At 39.0% G+C, this 18,443-nt stretch overlaps 3 protein-coding genes and 1 long non-coding RNA gene across 4 annotated transcripts in view; 2 read left to right on the top strand and 2 right to left on the bottom strand.

The window, feature by feature from the left end:
- Positions 1 to 243: 243 nt before the first annotated feature.
- On the bottom strand, positions 244 to 8,656 carry LOC145327708 (uncharacterized). The gene is made up of 2 exons (XM_080171266.1): positions 420 to 8,656; positions 244 to 273 (listed from the first exon to the last, which is right to left on the bottom strand). The coding sequence occupies exon 1, from the start codon at positions 8,654 to 8,656 to the stop codon at positions 1,379 to 1,381; it is 7,278 nt and encodes a 2,425-aa protein (XP_080027392.1). The 3' UTR covers positions 244 to 273; positions 420 to 1,378.
- Positions 8,657 to 9,271: 615 nt separating this feature from the next.
- LOC145321654 (uncharacterized) lies at positions 9,272 to 9,640 on the bottom strand. Its single transcript, XR_013880361.1, has 2 exons — positions 9,448 to 9,640; positions 9,272 to 9,301 (listed from the first exon to the last, which is right to left on the bottom strand). It is a non-coding gene; the product is annotated as an uncharacterized LOC145321654 (long non-coding RNA).
- Positions 9,641 to 9,835: 195 nt separating this feature from the next.
- LOC145321635 (uncharacterized) lies at positions 9,836 to 17,665 on the top strand. Its single transcript, XM_080163117.1, has 8 exons — positions 9,836 to 9,891; positions 13,080 to 13,147; positions 13,685 to 13,819; positions 14,226 to 14,369; positions 15,786 to 15,888; positions 16,245 to 16,287; positions 16,870 to 16,974; positions 17,156 to 17,665. Exons 2-8 carry the CDS (start codon positions 13,103 to 13,105, stop codon positions 17,556 to 17,558), a joined length of 978 nt encoding a protein of 325 aa, XP_080019243.1. The 5' UTR covers positions 9,836 to 9,891; positions 13,080 to 13,102; the 3' UTR covers positions 17,559 to 17,665.
- The window catches only part of LOC145321596 (DNA polymerase iota-like), a 30,212-nt gene continuing 29,406 nt past the window's right edge, over positions 17,638 to 18,443 (top strand). Inside the window, exons 1-3 of the mRNA XM_080163042.1 lie at positions 17,638 to 17,730; positions 18,027 to 18,090; positions 18,337 to 18,398. Of these exons, the coding sequence (XP_080019168.1) occupies positions 17,665 to 17,730; positions 18,027 to 18,090; positions 18,337 to 18,398 (192 nt within the window). The 5' untranslated portion in view covers positions 17,638 to 17,664. The remainder of the gene's footprint in view (positions 17,731 to 18,026; positions 18,091 to 18,336; positions 18,399 to 18,443) is intronic.

Genomic DNA, 18,443 nt, shown 5'->3' on the forward strand with positions numbered 1-18,443 from the left:
TATATGGGAAAGGGATTGCACATGAAAAATATTGTGCGGGAAGGATGCTATATCCCCCTTGAGGCTTAAGACTTACAGACAGGATAGTTATAGAGCAGCTTTAGCAAAATGTTCTACCTGTGACTGCAATGCAGGGAATGATCAAGTTACCACAGAATCCAGAGGTATCCAGAGGATACGCGGGGCCAGACGGGGGGGACTGTTGGGGTCTCCAGGTGGGCCTTGGTGCATTTATGGATGGTCTGTAATTTGTGGAAGTGTTGATGTTTAGGCCTAAACAAATAGAGTTATATTTTGGGAAATTTGGTGGAAACCTAAACTTCACCCGGCCTAAGCTATTGTCCTATCCTCCCCCCAATTACATTATTTGTTAATAGGGAAAGGTGGAAAGGTTAATAATTTGAAGAACTAAGCTGTACCTGGATGTTAATTCTGGACAGCTTAGTTTTCCAAAGAGCCGGCAGACATTATAATTAAGCGGTCTGAAAAATGAAAATCTTTAATTTGCTGTTTGCAACCGCGAAATTAGAATGTCTGCCGCAGTGAGCCGCAGGCAACCCGTTGTTCTTCTCCAGTGGACTGGTGGCCTGAAAGTGTACATACATTAGTGTACATGACACTCCCGGCAAGAAAAAGAAGAACATAGGGGTGCGGGTTGATCACTGCAGTTTACAGAAGATAGGAAGAACGATACGCCCAGCAGCAATAGCCTTTAATGTGTTTTTTTTTTTTTTTTTTTTTTTTTTTTTTTTTTATGGGGCGTATCGTTTACAATGGGTTAAAATAAATAAATAAATAACTATTTTGTAAACAATTTTAAATTTACAATATATGATTAATACTAATCCAGGTTTTCTTCGGCTGGAATCAATCCTCATAAGTGGGGTAAACTTCTTGGGGTAATCAATCATTTAATAATAAGATTATTAAAGACATTAGGCAGCATCTACTTGTTGTAAGGTAACATTTAATAATGAGATTATTAAAGTTATTAAAGGGAGTGTGAACCTTTAAGCAGGATTTTTCTTTTGTAGTAATTGAATATTTAATAATGACATTATTAAAATCAATGTGCAGGATTATGTAGTGTAATGAGGTAGGGTTTTTTATCTTCGGCACTTACAGCCTTTATTAATAGCAGAGTTGAATTTTGGACATGCATAACATCGTAATGCTTGTCGGTTAAGTTATATTGTTTCGGCAATTACAGCCTTTATTAGTTGCAGATTTGAAATTGGAAACGCAAAACATCGTAATGCGTGTCCGTGAGGTTAATTATTATCTTCGGCAAATTCAGCCTATGGCAAATTCAGCCAAAGTTTAACGGGTGTAACTCATTTGCGACGCATTGTGTTAACCCGTTTCAGGAACGGTTTTATTAGGTTTTTTGCTCTGAAGCGTATGACTCGTCACACTTGGAGGCTGCGGACCTGATTTGGTCAACTAGTGCGAGCTCGTCCTCGGAGAACAAGATGGCGATGTGCCGGACACTCCTTCTGGTCTCATGAAATTCTTCCTTCCAGTGTTTCCGCCAACGGATAACTACCTGACGGACAATACCATCATCAGAAGTGATGAGGTGTAGGACCTGACCAAGGCGCCAGAGTTGATCGCCAATCAACTCATCTGGGGACCGGAGGAAAACGACGATATCCATCTCCTTTGGTTGTGGACCTGTTTTGCCAAATTTCTTTGGTCTTGGGATGTAATCTGGAAGGCGTTCATATAGCCAGATCTGCCACCATGATTGGTAGAGGCGTTCCATCTGTTCCAAAAGGCGGGAGGGTTGTTCTACCCTCATTGGTCCAGTGGGGGCACGCCTGTTATTTCTGCCGTGTATCAGACGGTTCGGCGTGATAAGGTCTGCGTGACCTACATCCTCCGTTCTGGATACCATGCAGATCGGCATGTTGTTGATCTCATTTGCTATATATGAAAAGGCAGTCTCAAATGACATGACATCCAGTTTGAGACCGTTAAATGTTGCATGGAACAAGGTTTTGATTTCTTTGATTGAGCGTTCCACACAACCTTGATAGTTGTGAGCAGCAGTGGGACCGACCTCGTACTCTATGCTGCAACTTTTTCCATTGAGCGTTTTAGTGATGTCAGCCATGGAAAACTCCGATTTTGCTACGCCTTTTATGAGCTGTGCTCCTGGGTCGATGAAGACCTTTTTAGGGTAGCAATAACGATGAACGAATCGTTGGAATGCTTGGAGAAAGGCGTCTGTGTTATACTTAGTCATAACATAACACGCTGTTACGGATGAGGCTGGGTCTCTACAGACTAGACCCCAAACCTTGACTGTGGACCTGTGGTTGTGTTCACAGTGAGCCAAGAACGGACCCATCAGGTCAAGTTGGCAGTAGTAGAACGGGGGAGCAATGGTCAATCTGTTTTGGTGGATTGGTCCCATTTCAGCTTCTAGAAGCTTGGCCTTGAACCTACGACAATGTGGGCAAGCCGCTCTAATCTCTTTGGAGAGATCTCTGCCATGGAGGATATAGGCGATGTGCCTAGATTCTAAGAGTGTTGCATTTACATTCCTGTGTAGTGCAAGCTCTTGGTGGGCGTATAGCATAACGGAGTATGCTATCAAGCTATACCGATCAACTATCGGTCTAACAAAGTGGAGGGGAGACAAATCAGGCATGATATTGTCAACGTCTTCAATGCTGGTGCCCTCGACAATACGACCATTGTATTTGATAATGCCGTCGTCAGTGACAACATTGTTGCCGTGGGCCTTAGAGTTGGAGAATTTAAGCACTTCTTTAGTGGCGAGCCTAAAGTAGTATTTCTCCGCCTTCTGAACTTCCTCGTCCAAGAGTTGGACAACCCGAGGAGTGGGTTGTGGAAGTGATGCCTTGTTGTGACGGTATGATTTAAAGTCGAAAAAGCAGAATTTTCGAACGATGGCCATGACCCGGAGAGATTTTGGCCATGACCGTTTACACGGGTCGTAGAGATAACTCGAGAACTTGGTTATCTCTGCCGTTCTTTCTTGGGGTGATTTCGTATCACCATGGAGGATTTTGACCTCTTGGGCAGCGGCCTGTTTCGCTTCCATTGTTAGTTTAAGATCTTGGAAGGATTGGGCTGGCATGTCCTGGTAATCAAGATACATCCAGGGTTTGCCATTTTGCCATTCAGATTTGGCGTCGATGTCCTTAATAGTGGCAAGGAACCGGGTGCCGAGATCCGCGATGTTGTTTTCTGACTCAACATGACGCCATTGATCCGGGGATGAGAACCGTCGAATTTCGATGACGCAGCTACGTACGCCCAGAGAAAGAGGACGTGCGTCTTGGTGAAGCCACGACAACACAACAGTAGAGTCTGTGAAATAGGTGACTTTGTCGACCTTGTCTTTGAGATTCTTGGCAACGGTTGTTGCAAGAATGGTGCCTACAACGGCTGCCCTCAGCTCTGCTCGAGGGATAGTGCTGCCAGTCACGATCTTTGACTTGGCAGCGGCCAATCGGACAGTGACCTCCCCCGAGAGAGATATTGACCTAACATGCACACACACGATTGCCATGTTTTGGCTAGCATCAACGGATACTAGCAGATCAACTTTGGGTTGGGAGTTTGCCGGGATTACCGACCGTGGACAGGAAACTGACGCGAGTTGTTGCATCGTTTCAATGTTGGTCACCCATGTTGGAAGCAGTTTGGTTGGGAGCCCATCGTCCCAACCAGTAGCGTAAGAGAGGAGATCGTGATAGTCTGCTTTGAATTTAGCAGTCACGGGGGTGCAGAATCCGAGAAGGTCGAAGTTTGAGGCAACTTGCGACAGGATGGTTCTTTTCGTGAAACTGAGTAGAAGAGCCTCTTCCAGACTGCCTTCTACTGGCGGGGGTCTTTTCCCTCGTTTTGTTTTGCCAAACGACAGGGGTTTGACATCCAAGCTGAGAGTGTCAGCTAGTGGGGCCCAGCGATAGCCGAGGTAGCTAACATGTGTGCCGTCATTGGACACGGTGTCTTCAGGTACAGCTGAAGATTTGACAAAGCTTTTGACGCTCATGCCTGCCAAGTCAAGAGTAAATTTGACTCCTGCAATGAGTTTGTCTAGTTCAGTTGCGGAGTCTGTTGAATCAGAAGTATCATCAACATAAGTTTTGGTTCTGAGAACCTGGGCACCTGCGGTATGTTCAGGGTGGTTGTCCATGACATACTGAGCTACCTGTTCAAGGCCTTCTGCAGTTTGATTGCCAGAAGGTTTGACCCCATAAATGATGGTACGCATGATGCGCGTTCTGACAGTGCCACCAGGGGTAAGGCTATCAACCCACAAGTACTTGTGCCAGCGGAAATCAGATGGATCCAACTTGATCTGGTTGTACGCCATCCGTATGTCGCATGCGAAAGCATGTGGTCCTGCTCTGAAGTTGATGTCCAGAGCTAAGATTTTTTCAAGCCTGTTTGTGCCCTTTGCTAGGACATCGTTCAGACTTTTACCTGAGGAGGTAGTTGCAGACGCATCAAAGACAACTCTAACTGGAGTGGAGAGAGAATTTTCTTTAGTGACGAAGCGCCAAGGGAGGTAGTATTCTCCTGGCAGATTGTCTACTAAGGCTCGTTCCTCAGGGGACAGGTCATCAATGTCACATGAATAGCCGTTTAGTGCCAACTTGTCATGTGATGCCATAACTTGCAGTTTGGCCTCTGGATCTTTCTGCAGTTTTCGCAGCTGCGATTCCAGAACTTTGAGGGCCCTATTTTTGTTTGGTTGTAACTCCTTGACCGGATCAGCAATGAAGGGAAGAGATGCTACGATCCGGCGTTCGTCAGGTAGGAATTTGACGGACTTTTTTATTAGGAGTTGTTCGGCCTCTTCTCTGAGAGAAGTTGCATCCAGAATGTCTCCGTTTTTGCAATCATTGCATCCACGGCATGCTATGCAACGGTAAGGTGCTTGAGTGCCTATGTCTTCACTCTCAAGATACTTCTGTTCATGTCGTTTGACGTGTTGAATATCGGAGCTGTATGTATGAACATCCAGCGAAGTGTCCTCCTCTGTTTTTTCCTCAACAGTGATTGGATGGAGGTATGGAAAGGTGTCGGTTAAGGAATCCGCGCACCAATTCCTACCACTGTTCAGAAGTGTTTCAGTGGTATAGCGGTAAGCAGACAACTCGTTGGTGAAAAAGAGAGCAGCACCAACAAAGTTTACAGTCTCGGCTGCTTTGGCCCAAGCCTTGTGGGGACCACCGAGTACACCTGTGTGGCCATCAATGCCCTTGAGTGGGCTTCTGTATAAGGATAAGCCACAGGGCAGTGAGCAGATACGCATTGGGAACAAGTAGTTGTACTTGATCCCCAAGATTATGTCGACTTGGCCTCCGCCAATGACATCTGGTACAGTAGGGAGAAGCTCGTGGCCTTTGTAGTGATTTGCGAGGTCACCATAAGGCTCTGTGAGTTCCCAACGAGGAAATGGGGCCGTCAGTGTGTCCATTTTTGCAGCAATTATAGTTGCGGACATGGCACTGTCGACTAATGGCAGTGTGAACTTGTCACTGCCATAGGGAAGATGGACGACTTTACCACCTGCTACATTCATGAGGGTGGGTCCAGGGCGGTGTTCTGTGGCATTTAGTCTAGCCGCTGCAGAAGCTGAAACTGCGGCTGTACCACAACCGCTGTCGTAAAAGACAAACAGCGGATTGCCGGAAAGATCAGGGACGTTTTGGCACATGAAGATGCCTGGGGCAGCAACATCAGGGAAGGTGTTGGGGTCGGAAACGTCAGGTGTGGTGTCAGAGGTTTGGAGATTCATGGTAATATTATCCATGAACAGAAGGTTGCCAGATGTTATAGGAACATCCTTGGGCAATGACTTGCGGAAATCGTCTAACCTCTTTTTATTCTGCTCGACATGAATAGAGCAGGCGAGGATATGCTTTTGCACGCGATGAGCAGACGCGTACTGGCAATTGTCAGCTTGACAGTAAAAGGTGGTGCGACAGTCATTTTTGTGGTTGTTCCACCATTCGTCAATATTGTCGAAATTGACGCTGGCGTCCATTCTGAGGCACCTGTGACAGGCTTTTGTCTTGCCATGGAGTTGACGTTTCTCCTTATGTGGTGTATTGATGTACACCTGGCATTGGAACAAATATGTGTGTTTGTTCTGACAAAGCGCGCAATCAGTTGGTACAGGCTTAGAAGCAGCGCCTGTGTATGTTAAAAGTGGAATGGGTGTCTTAGCGGACTTATCAGAGGCCCTGCCTTTAGGGCGTTGTTTTGGGTCCTCTGAGGCCGAGAAAGTGGAGGCCGTGTAAGTTTGAGAGGCTGGTTTACTCCGGTTCGAGATTTTCTGACCAGGGTTGTTACCAGTCTGGTTGGACTGTCTATTGCCGGAGTTGCCGCTGCTCAAGTTGGTATTGTTACCACCAGAGGATGCGGTACCAGTATGGAGGGATGCTCCTTCATGCTGGTTAAGTTGGTATTGGAGCTGACGTAGTTCGCAATCCAAGAAGAGGAGAAGTTGCTCATAGCAGTACTGGCCATCTTCCTCCCCATTTTCGTCTGCGCTAAGCAGGAATTTTTTAGACATCTCCTTAAAGTAGTCCCCTTTAAGAAGGTTCAGTACAGAGTTGGCGATGTCCGTTTTGCCGTGGTACAAGGCTTGCTCTGCATCATTCTCTTTTGCAAATTCTTGGGTATCAGCAAGTAATGAACGGAGTTTTACCATCCATGTGATCTGCTGTTCCCAGTTGTATTTAGGGCATGGTCCCAGTTCCATGATTTTAGCCTTACGTTTGGCTATGATGCTGGTTTTGCTGCCGTAGTGGAACGACAGCTGCTTCATACAAGCCTTAATAGATTTTTCGGCTGAGCACAACATCTGCGCATTGCCCTGGAGACAGTTTTCTTTCAGGATTTCCAATGCTTCGACTTCTGCTATAGACGGCATTGAGTCGATATAAATCTGGAACTTCTTTTGAAATGTAAAGAGGTCAAGTTTATCTGTCTTGGCCCCGGAGAAGTGAGGGATAGGGATGTTGGAAGAGCGCTGATTGAAGGAGTGCCCTGAGATAGGTACTCCGAAACGATCCCTCAAGCGTTCAACGTAAGATTCCACGCTGGATATTTCCGTTTCAAGCGTGGTGGACTGGGCATCTAGTGCTGTTGCATCTTGCTCCATGTCCGTAAGCATTGCGTCCTCACACAAGGTTTTGGCTTTATGTAAGGTGCGCTGTGCCTTATCAAGTAGCTCTTTGAATTGAGCATTAAGTTTATTGAACTGACCTAACTGCTTAACTTCGGTCGTTTTAAGGTCGCCGAACTTTTCGCAGAGATCGTCGAGCTCAACAAGCAAGGGGTCCCTTTTTTGTTTTACCCTTGCTTGTTTTACCGCGTATGTCGTAGGATTTATGCGGTTGGGGATGGGAGCTGTTTGCTTGAGCATAGTTGCAGCAGGAACAGCTGTGGCCTGAGTCGTAACTGCTGGAGGCACAATTACTTGGCCATCACATGGTAAGGTACCTGCCTCGGATCCGACTGCTGAAGTGGTAGTCGAGTCGTCAGAGCAAGTAGAGAGAGGTACTGCTGGAGCAGCAGTCGTCGTAATCGGTTGAGCTTTCAAACGTGATGTACGATGTTCATGAATGAACTCGATTTTTGAGCGCATGGCTATACGTAGCTGTAACGCTTTGTTCATGTCAGCTTCGGTGACCCTTGGGTCTGGGCTGTTGCGAAAGAAAGCTATGATGTGGCGAATTGACGAGGCTTTTTCTTCCAACAATGATAGACTATTGTCTAGCTTTTCAATGCTAAACCTGTCAGGGTTATTTATGATGCTCTGACAGTCTTCGTCTATCATCATGCACTCATCGCATTCGATGATGAGTTTGGTTGCCTCATCAGTCATGGTTGGGGTTTGTGCTGTAACAAGCGCAGATAGATCGACACTAATATTGTGTGTCGATGTGGAAGCGTTATAAGCGGAGCCTGGGAGGTGGTCGTGTAATGGGAACTGTTCAGGGTTATAAAAAACCTCGTCCTGAACCTCTTTCTGTAAATCTTCAGAATAGAGTTGTTCCAAAGCTTCTTCAAGAATTGAAGCTGATTTTTGGAAGGATGGTATGGGGGAATAATTATCCCAATCTAGTTGCTGTGGGGCTAGCTCAAACTCTTCAGTATCTGTAGGGGTTGTGGGGGTTTGTGGTGAAAGGCTGTTATACGGATGTATAACGGGAAAAGTTACCAGTGGATCAACAGGTGAGGAGGGTAAGTGGGGGGCTGCAAGTAGTTGGGGAGCTGCAGGGGGTGTAGGGAATCCTCGGATAGGTGACGGGGATGGGCTACGGTGGTGGCTGTTTTGGCCTGGGGGGGTGCGACTAACGCTGGGCCTGCGTGAGGAAACGACGGGCCTAGAGTTGCGGTCAACCGGTTTTTGCCGTTGAAGTAGCGCTTTTTTTGTTTTAAGGAGTTTTTTGGCGCGTAATTCAAACGGGGTGTTGAGTTTATGTTTTTTGGCTAAAACTCTGACGGTTTTAGGCCGACGACTCGCAACAGTCGCAGAGTCGGATTGTGAACGTTTGGTGTGAGAAGGGGTGGGGTGTGAGTTAGATGGATGATAGAGGGTGTTATGCCTTGAGCGTGTAATTGCTCCGGGCGGTTTAGTGAGGAAAATCTCCTTCATTGACCACTGAATGCTGTTGTTAATTTATTTATTTAAATTATAACCTCTCTTTAGCTTATATTTTTTTTGGTGTTTTTATATTTTTGTGTTTTTACAACAAATAAATGATGAGGGGAGAACCTTCACCGAATTTTTGTTGTCTTTAATATGGCGCAGTATGGGAGGGACCGCAAGCTATCAGGGAGATGAAAAGGGGTAGGGGGGAAAACAGGTTCAGATTATTTAACAGCTATATTGTTAAATAAGAGGACAAGGAGTTGTCCTATGGGTAGGGAGAAAAACAGGTTCGGATTACTTAACAGTTATTGTTAAATAAGAGGACAAGGAGTTGTCCTATGGGTGGGTGGCACTTAGTTGTAAAGCACCTCAGCAGCTGTACAGAATTAACAGTCTGTAAACATCAATGTGCGGGAAGGATGCTATATCCCCCTTGAGGCTTAAGACTTACAGACAGGATAGTTATAGAGCAGCTTTAGCAAAATGTTCTACCTGTGACTGCAATGCAGGGAATGATCAAGTTACCACAGAATCCAGAGGTATCCAGAGGATACGCGGGGCCAGACGGGGGGGACTGTTGGGGTCTCCAGGTGGGCCTTGGTGCATTTATGGATGGTCTGTAATTTGTGGAAGTGTTGATGTTTAGGCCTAAACAAATAGAGTTATATTTTGGGAAATTTGGTGGAAACCTAAACTTCACCCGGCCTAAGCTATTGTCCTATCCTCCCCCCAATTACATTATTTGTTAATAGGGAAAGGTGGAAAGGTTAATAATTTGAAGAACTAAGCTGTACCTGGATGTTAATTCTGGACAGCTTAGTTTTCCAAAGAGCCGGCAGACATTATAATTAAGCGGTCTGAAAAATGAAAATCTTTAATTTGCTGTTTGCAACCGCGAAATTAGAATGTCTGCCGCAGTGAGCCGCAGGCAACCCGTTGTTCTTCTCCAGTGGACTGGTGGCCTGAAAGTGTACATACATTAGTGTACATGACAAATATTGATTTGCTTTTTTTCAACTTTTGATATTTTCAGGGTAACTTTCTGAAGATTAGTGGAATCCCTTTCCCTGTGAACAATCTAACCTCAGTATTTTGTACAAAATCGACATAATTTTACTGTAAAGAAATTTTGAAATATATTCATAATAAAAATGATCTTTCTTGCGAACCACTAAATATTTCAGATTTTTTTCAGATATAAGATGATAAGTTGAGAAACCAGTTCAAATATCCGAAATGTGAGTTGGAATTATACCTAATCAATTTAGGATTAACTTTTTAAAAAGTTCTAAACTATATGATTCATATGTTGATTAAAGGGGGGGGGGGCGAAAGTGACACTTTTTGAAACCAAAACTAAAAGTCAAAGGAACTCAACTAAAAAAAGAGTTACAGGTCTGACATTTTGCATGGCAGTTGCTTTATAGGGGTACAATATGGAAATGTGAAGAAACGGCGGCGCAACCGCCGAAAACCGCCGAGAAAAGGCAACAAAAATTACGGCGGTTTTCGGCGGTTGCGCCGCCGTTTCTTCACAGTTCCATATTGTACCCCTATAAAGCAACTGCCATGCAAAATCTCAGACCTGTAACCCTTTTTTTAGTTGAGTTCCTTTGTTGACTCTTAGTTTTGGTTTCAAAAAGTGTCACTTTCGCCCCCCCCCCTTTTTCAATTGGACATTTAGATTTTTTTTACATATATTTGTTTGCTTTCTGGGGTGTTTTTAAATGTCCTTTGTAACCAAATATTTTCATAAACCTTGCTTTATACCTAATAAACACATAAACAGGCTGGCCACAAACATACTATTTCCACTATTTCCACTATTTTTGCATACTATGCAAACTATTCCAAAAAAATATGCTATTTCCACTATTGTCCAAAATTGCATACTATTTCCACTATTTCTTTGGATTTCAGATAAATCTTCAATTTTTAGGTAACTAAAACAAACTGATTTTTTTGATCATGAAAAGAAAGCCAAGTAGCAGGTTTCATCGCATTTTCACAGTATCTTTTCTCCTATTTCTAGTCCCTGCGGGGGGCTCTAACCCTGCGGGGCAATCATTAACACTTACCTAACCTAAAATAACCTATCAAATGCTACTGTGAAAATACGGCAAAATCGCTACTTTGTTTTCAATTTTTTTTTAGAAATGTTTCCAGAAGAAAGTAGTCTTTCAGTTCAGTTATTGAAAGTTATTGGTATTTCTACATTCAATGTAAAGATTTTTTTTTGAAAGATACCAAAACTTGGGGTAATTAGTGACACAACCAAAAAGATTTCACCCAATTATCTCTAAAACTAAGGGAGTAGCACCCAAAATAAAATTGCTGGTATGTCGTGTCACGTGTGACGAGTCACCACATTTCTCCCCCCCCCCCCCTTTTGCAATTAGATGATAGGGTTGATTTATCAATTACATAACACTTGTTGCTTCGCCCCTCGCCTCAGGAAAATAGCTTAAAACCAACCAAGTTTTTTATGAGCTTAGCTGAAAAGTATAACCGATTAGGACCAACATACTTTTGGCTTTAGAAAAACAAACTTACCTACTACTTATATTATAGGATAAAAATTAAACTAAAAATAATCGTTCATAAAATTGTGGCTAATCTTCCTTTGAATCATAATAAAATCATACTGACAATAATTATAAAGTATCTAACGGTTTCGGACATCATATAATGCAGTTTGAAAACAATAGGACAACTTTAACATACCTAAATTATTGTCAAGAGCTATCCGTTACGTACGGACGGACATACATGAGAACCTATTTATAGAAAAGCAGCACTTAAAAAAACTCCCAGCTGTAGTAAAGGTAAACAATATACTGACACTGAACATAACCTGTCGCGACAATATATTGACGTAAAAAGTATAAATTGAACATACACAACTTGAAATAGCGCAGCTACTGTCTATATGAAAAATGTTAAAAATGCTACGTACTTTCTAATCATAGATAGGCTGGTTTTAAGAATTTAGAATCAATTGTATACTATTGGAATGTGTCGATCTACTTTAAATAAATATGCCATATCTAGTATATCAGTTTTATTTCAGTATTTAGTGTTATCGCTGCGCTACATACTTTTGGACCGGATTGTCCTATATATGAACAACAAGGATGACAACATCCATAAGTAGCGAAGCACAAACAAATAAATAAGAATTTAGATATTAGTTGTTTAAAGCATGTATATTAGGAAAAAATCACGAAACCTTTTCAACATTTGTTTTTAATTTCTTAATATTTATATTTCAGTACTATGACTAACAGACTGACGGTCAAAGTAAATTACACACTGGATGCTTAAATCAACGAGAAATTTAATTTTGATTTATTTAACTACAAAAATTTTTAAAAACGGACCATAAACACCAAAGATAGGAGGAAAAATGTGAAAAATATAAAAATAGCCAAAAACATGCAAAAAGGCAGTCTGACCGCTATTGATGTTTTCTTGAAACGACAGGAAATTTAATTTTGATATATATAACTGAAAAACTTCGGAAATCGGGCCATAAACACCAAAGGTATGGAGAAAAATGTGAAAAATACAAAAATAGCCTAAAACCTGCTTAAAGGCAGTCTGACCGTCATAGTTGTTTTCTTGAAACGACAGGAAATTTAATTTTGATACTATAACTGAAAAATTTTTGGAAATCGGACCATAAACACCAAAGTTATGGAGAAAAATGTGAAAAATACAAAAATAGCCTAAAACCTGCTAAAAAGCGGTCCTACCACCATTGATGTTTTATAGTTAATTGTGCTCCTTAATAATAGGAATGTTGTCTAAAAATTTCAGCCTTTTATCTTTTATAGGAGCCGAGAAAATCACGTTTCCCCCAAACTAAGACATACGGACAGACGGACATTTCAAATTACTGATAGCTAACCAACATTTTAAGGCCCTATAGTGTTTTAAATGCTTGCTATTTCATACTATTTTGTTTAAAATGCATACTATTTTTAAAAAATTTGCATACTATTTTTAAAAATTTTACATACTATTGCATACTATTTACTTTTTTTTTGCATACTATTTTATGCTATTTTGAAAAAAAGTCTGTGGCCACCCTGCATAAAACATAAACGCTACTTACATAACTTAGATACAGAAAGCGCAATCAGGAAAATTGATAGCTAATTCTTTTGTTTCCTATTAAATACCAACCACCCCTCCCCCCTTTTTTTTGTATAAAGAGTCCCTAACCTTACGGGGCTACCCAGTACTCAATAAAACCTGACTGGTATGAAACAAACGAAAGAAAAATTATGTTTCCACATTCTAACTTAGTTGCAGTGAGCCAAACCAGGCAAGGCTCTGTTTCAAAATAAAGGGGGTTGGATGGTTTCTGTTTTAACAAGGCAGTTTATGGTAAACGCCTGTTTTTGTATTTTTTATATTTTAGAAAACTGTAAAAAGAATTCAAAAATGTCTTCCTCTTCAAGTTCAGACGAAGAAGATGAGAGATTGAAGGCAAGTTTTATCCAGGGAGGGAGGGGACATTGGGCTGTTTTTTGCACTAGTCCCCAAAGTCTTATAATGTCTTTTCTTATTCGTCGGCTTAACAACATTGGGAACTTTTATTGAATTTGATTGGTTGGTTCATTTAGTTTAGTATTCAAACGTTTTAACTACAAATTGTAACCTACAGAAGGGGTAATTTTGTGTATCATCATTAGGTAACATATTTACTTAAAAATCATGAAAGATAAATCAACGTTTACATTTCAATTTGCAAGCCGATAGATTTGCTGATGCCAAATTGACCGATTTTTTATTGTTTTTTTTTGAAATACTAAGCTTCAAGAATATCTCATGCCAATACACATAATTTTTATTTTAGTCATGTTTCGTCTCTATTCCTGTAATTCAAATATTGTTAGAAGAAAAACATTGTCTATACAGTAATCCTCTATATACGTAATGTACTTACCTAATAATCCTTAATATTATTTAGTCTTAATGTTATTCATAAAGAAAACGATGTTGACTAGATTTTCTTATATCTAGGATGCTTTGGACTCTTCTTTGATGTCACAGGATCTGTACGCCACTAACAAATCAAATTCAGAACCAGTTATAAATGGAACTGCACCTGTCAATGGTGAAAAAATAAAACCTGAAGTTCAGAAATCTAGTCAAAAGGTTTGTAAGAACTGAATTTAAAGTTGTATACCTAACATATGATGTCCCAGACCCAGCGGGCTCTTGATTTTGTTATGAAATCTCGAGGAAAGATACTTCTCGTGTGTGTGTGTGTGTGCGTAACCATAGTTTCTTAGTGTTTTGACTACTCATTCTCACAGGTATGATAAGTAAATGAAAATGGTTCAGAAATTTTCAACACTCGATTTATTACCTATGTAAAAAATAAAGATTTATTGGAACCAAGATCCAAGATTAGCTGTTCTTGGCGGTTCGAATCGAAAGAGCTATAATAATAATACCATCAGACCGAGTAGAGTAATACTTTGAAAACAGCCTAAAAATTTGTTTGTTTATGCATTAAACTTTTTTAATTTCAAATGTTATAATCTAGTATTTATTTTAGTCTTTGAGACGAGATAAAATAGCAGAAGAAACAGAAGACAATTCTATACAGATAAAATTATCTTCAGTGGTGAAAGTAACACCAGAGTTTCAAAAGTACATAGCAAAACATCTTGACATTGCTATTGAAAACTCTTTGTTGGAGGTAAGCAATTTAAGAAATCAAAATTTATTTAATTTAAGTTATCTACAGTATACGTTATGAAAAATGACCGGTCTTTAAAATGGTCTAGACCCCCCCCCCCCTGTAATGAAGTTGTAACCCTATTTTTTTGTATGTGTGATCTTTATATACATGTATAATGGTGTTTGTTGAGGTAAACTAGATCAAAGAACATTTTCCGACATTCAACAGGCTATAAAAGAAGAAATTCGAAATGAAAAAATTCAGACTCTTATTTTTTAAAGTAAATTTTACTTAAGCCGAAAAATCACATAGTAAAATTAAATTAAACATAGGGGTTGTGTCAAGTTTTATCTTCAGCATAAAATTCTGCTTCCATAGACACCTTACGCAACTTCCTAGCTCTCATACAAGTCATTTGAGCCCAAAAAGTATGTGTCAAGACCTCAAAATTTATGATTTTTCGGCTTAACCAAAAGTCACTTAAAATAAATAAGGGTCTGAATTTTTACATTTTGAATATTTTCTTTCATAGCCTGCTGAATGTCGGAAAATGTTCTTTAATCTAATTTACCGCAACAAACACCATTATACATGTATATAAAGATCACACATACAAAAAATAGGGTTACAACTTCATTATAGGGGGGGGCAAGACCATTTTAAAGACCGGTCATTTTTCATAACGTATACTGTAGATAGGAGACTGTAAAGGATTAATCCACTTTGGTCTAAACAGGGGCTGTGATTCAGCCAATTAATTCAATTTGTAATTGCCGAAAATTTAATATTATGCTGGCTTGAAATTGGCGGAAACTTGCTTTTTTTCATGTAACTGAAGATAAGTGGGTAAGAAGGAAAAGGGTTGAAGGGAAATTTTAACTTAGAATTGTTTGTTAGAATAAACACTCCCTAGTTCCTGAGCCTAACGATGATTTCTCAATCAGAATAAGATCTTAAAATTATTCATTTTAATTAATATGGGAAAACATATTCACCTAGCATTATAAAAAGCTTTTTCTGAAAGTAGGAAAATGGATTAGTTCTCTATGATACACCCAGTTCAATATAAAGTCACATAGATCCAAATCAGCTGACTTATAATGTACGTCCTGGCAGTTATATGCTGGCAGCTGTTTTTAATATTTGGCTTTATATGTTTCTTTTAATTTATGTATGTACCATTTTACCAGCTACATCTTTTATTTTTATGATGGGTCATGATTCTGCCTAAAATATCATTAATGTTTACTAGATTAGCTATTTGTGGAAGGAATACTTATTTTTCTCTGGACAAATAAAAGATTTATGGGATTAAATATATTGTGGACCATGTTATACTTTAATCTTAAATATAAATGATTTAAAGTTTGAGGGAAAATACTTTTTCCTACGTTAAAATATACCTTCCAAACTAATAAATTAATTTTGTTGCAGACTGCATCTGAAAAATCTACAAAACAATTACCACATGACAAAGAACAAGAGTTTGGGGTTAAGCTGTTGAAAAGATCAGCAAAGCCAGTAGACTTAACCGAGGGTAACTGCAATACTTTTCTAGTATGGCTTTGAAACCGATTAATATCCGGTGGATTTCAACCGGTTCTCAGCCATACTGAAAATAATGTATATCTTCTTACTACAGTCAATTTTCCACGAACATTTAAATAAAAATCATAATATGAAAACCAGTTTTGTTAGAACGGGCTATCGGTCCCTTGGAGAAAATTGGTTTTAATCTTATAATTTTTCACTTTGATATCAGCGGGAAGCTGTCTATAATACGATGCGATAAATAAATATTATGCATTTCTAAAATCTATTGACGATAAACACTTAAATATTTAAGAATATAAAACCTTTTTTAAGACCGTTTAATGTATTTTATTTTTTCAGTTCCTGAGATTAAACTGAAAAGGCCTAACTTGTTAAAACACAGGTAATGCTTTAAATTCATTACATACCTCAGACAATCTTCAATCTTTCCTTAGTTGTTTTTTAAAACAAAATAGAAGATTCCTTTTTTTTCTTGTGTTACAAGTAATGAAGCTACTCCATATATTACCTAATTCGTCCATCTTTAAGTGGAAAGGAAATTTAGATTAAATTTTGGTGGCAGTTTATTGTAATGTGAATAGCATTATGATTAATGGCAACTACACCCTTTTTAATTTGTTAACAATATAAGGCTTAATGGAATGATAACTTTGGAATTGTTATTATTTTACATACTAGCAGATATAATATGCCTCTAGGGGAACTAAAGGTAGGAGTTGGAGGCGAATATCCCCCCCCCCCATTTTCAATTTATATAAGTTATTTTTTTTGGAGGGGGGGATTTCTCTTTGAGGGATTATATACCCTCCCCCCCCCCCCCCCCAAATAAACCTTCCCTAGAACTGTAAAAAGCTTATTTTTAAAGGAAAGCCATATATGTACAGTGTTTAGCGAGATCCTTTCCTACAGACAAAAAAATCTTACTGCTTTATATTACAGGATAGAAAAGTAATATTTTGTTCAGAAGTATACCTGACGCCAATGACTTATCAGCTGAAGAACTATCTAGTATAGCAGTTACTACTGAACAGGTTCTAGCTAAAACTGGTACTGAGTACTATGCTAACAGGTACCATTGTTGGAATTTCAAATTTTGTTTAAGCTGGCAAAGGGTGTCCTAGATTTGTTAATTCTAGCTTTAACATCTGTCTAAGTGCCTCCAGCTTAATCAATTTTATTGCATTAGGCTTATAACATATCTTTTTCCTATTACTATAAGAGTAAATGGGTCATAATATAAAATCATTTAGATTTGCCAGCCGGGTGGAGGAGGGGATTACAAAAACCAAGAAAAAGAAAAAATGGAAGAGAAAGAAAAAGACTGAAAATGAGAAAGATTCGGAAACCAAAACTGAGTCAAAGTCGCCTCTTAATGGTGTAGTAAATGACGTTGAAGGCTCAGCAAAGAAAAAGAAAAAGAAGAAAAATAAAAACAAAGAAAATGTCGAAGAAACTGTAATAAATGGAGAAAATAATTCCGAAAAAGGTGAAAATGGATTAGATACTAATGGACAACCAAACAATGCAAATGATAATCCAATCAAGAAAAAGAAGAAGAAAAAGAAAAAAAAGAAAAATGTTGATGAATCAATTACTAATGGTGATAATAAAATTGACACAGATTCTAATTTAACCAACGGTGCTACCTCATAAACCAAATATGTGATAATATTTTTTCTTATTTTTTAAATTCAAGATCGCTGCTTAATTTTTAAAAAATTACAAATAAAACCAACAACTTATTTTTTTTCAGTAAAAAATGGATGTAGATGAAAAACATGACAGGGTTATTGTTCATATTGACATAGACTGCTTTTATGCACAAGTAAGAAGATTTAAGTTATCTATACTTATCCATTTCTTATGTATTTTTGTATGAAGGCATATAGTGTTTATCTTTTCCACCAATTAATGCTAGTCACTTTTTTTTGTCTCTAAAAGCATTAAAAAAATAATTTTCAGTCTTTCATTGCAGTAATTGGATGTCTTTCATCTGATTTTCTATTTTTTTATGATTACAGAATCAGAAACTATTTTAATTCTGAAAAAAGTAAAAGTTTTCATAAGAAACTAATATAGAAAAAACTAGAAAAGAGCAGTAAAAACTAAATATTTTTTCAGGTTGAAATGAATAAAAAGCCAGAGTTAAGGGATGTTCCAATGGGGATTCAACAGAAAAATATTGGTAAAATTATTTTGATATTTTATTTTTATTATAAACAAAAATCTAGTTATGCCTATCTTATCTGTTACAGTTCAGGACTTCTTGTTTCCTTTTTTAACCAATAGAACATCAGTACATTAATAATGGGATAACATAAGGTTTTTCTTTTCAATTCAAAAGTTGAATGTAAACATGAAAACTAAACTTGTTCAGGTATTTAATGAATTACTAAAAAAATAGCTGTTTAATGATTCAATTATTTTTTAGTTGTGACTTGTAATTATCCAGCCAGAGCTAGAGGAGTTGGAAAATGTATGTATATTACTGAGGTAGAAATATTTTGCTACTTTCCCTACAATTAGTTAACGAGTTCC

Source organism: Acartia tonsa, chromosome 1 (assembly GCF_053477335.1).
Source record: "Acartia tonsa isolate MP-2025a chromosome 1, ASM5347733v1, whole genome shotgun sequence".
In the NCBI taxonomy this organism is placed as follows: domain Eukaryota; kingdom Metazoa; phylum Arthropoda; class Copepoda; order Calanoida; family Acartiidae; genus Acartia; species Acartia tonsa.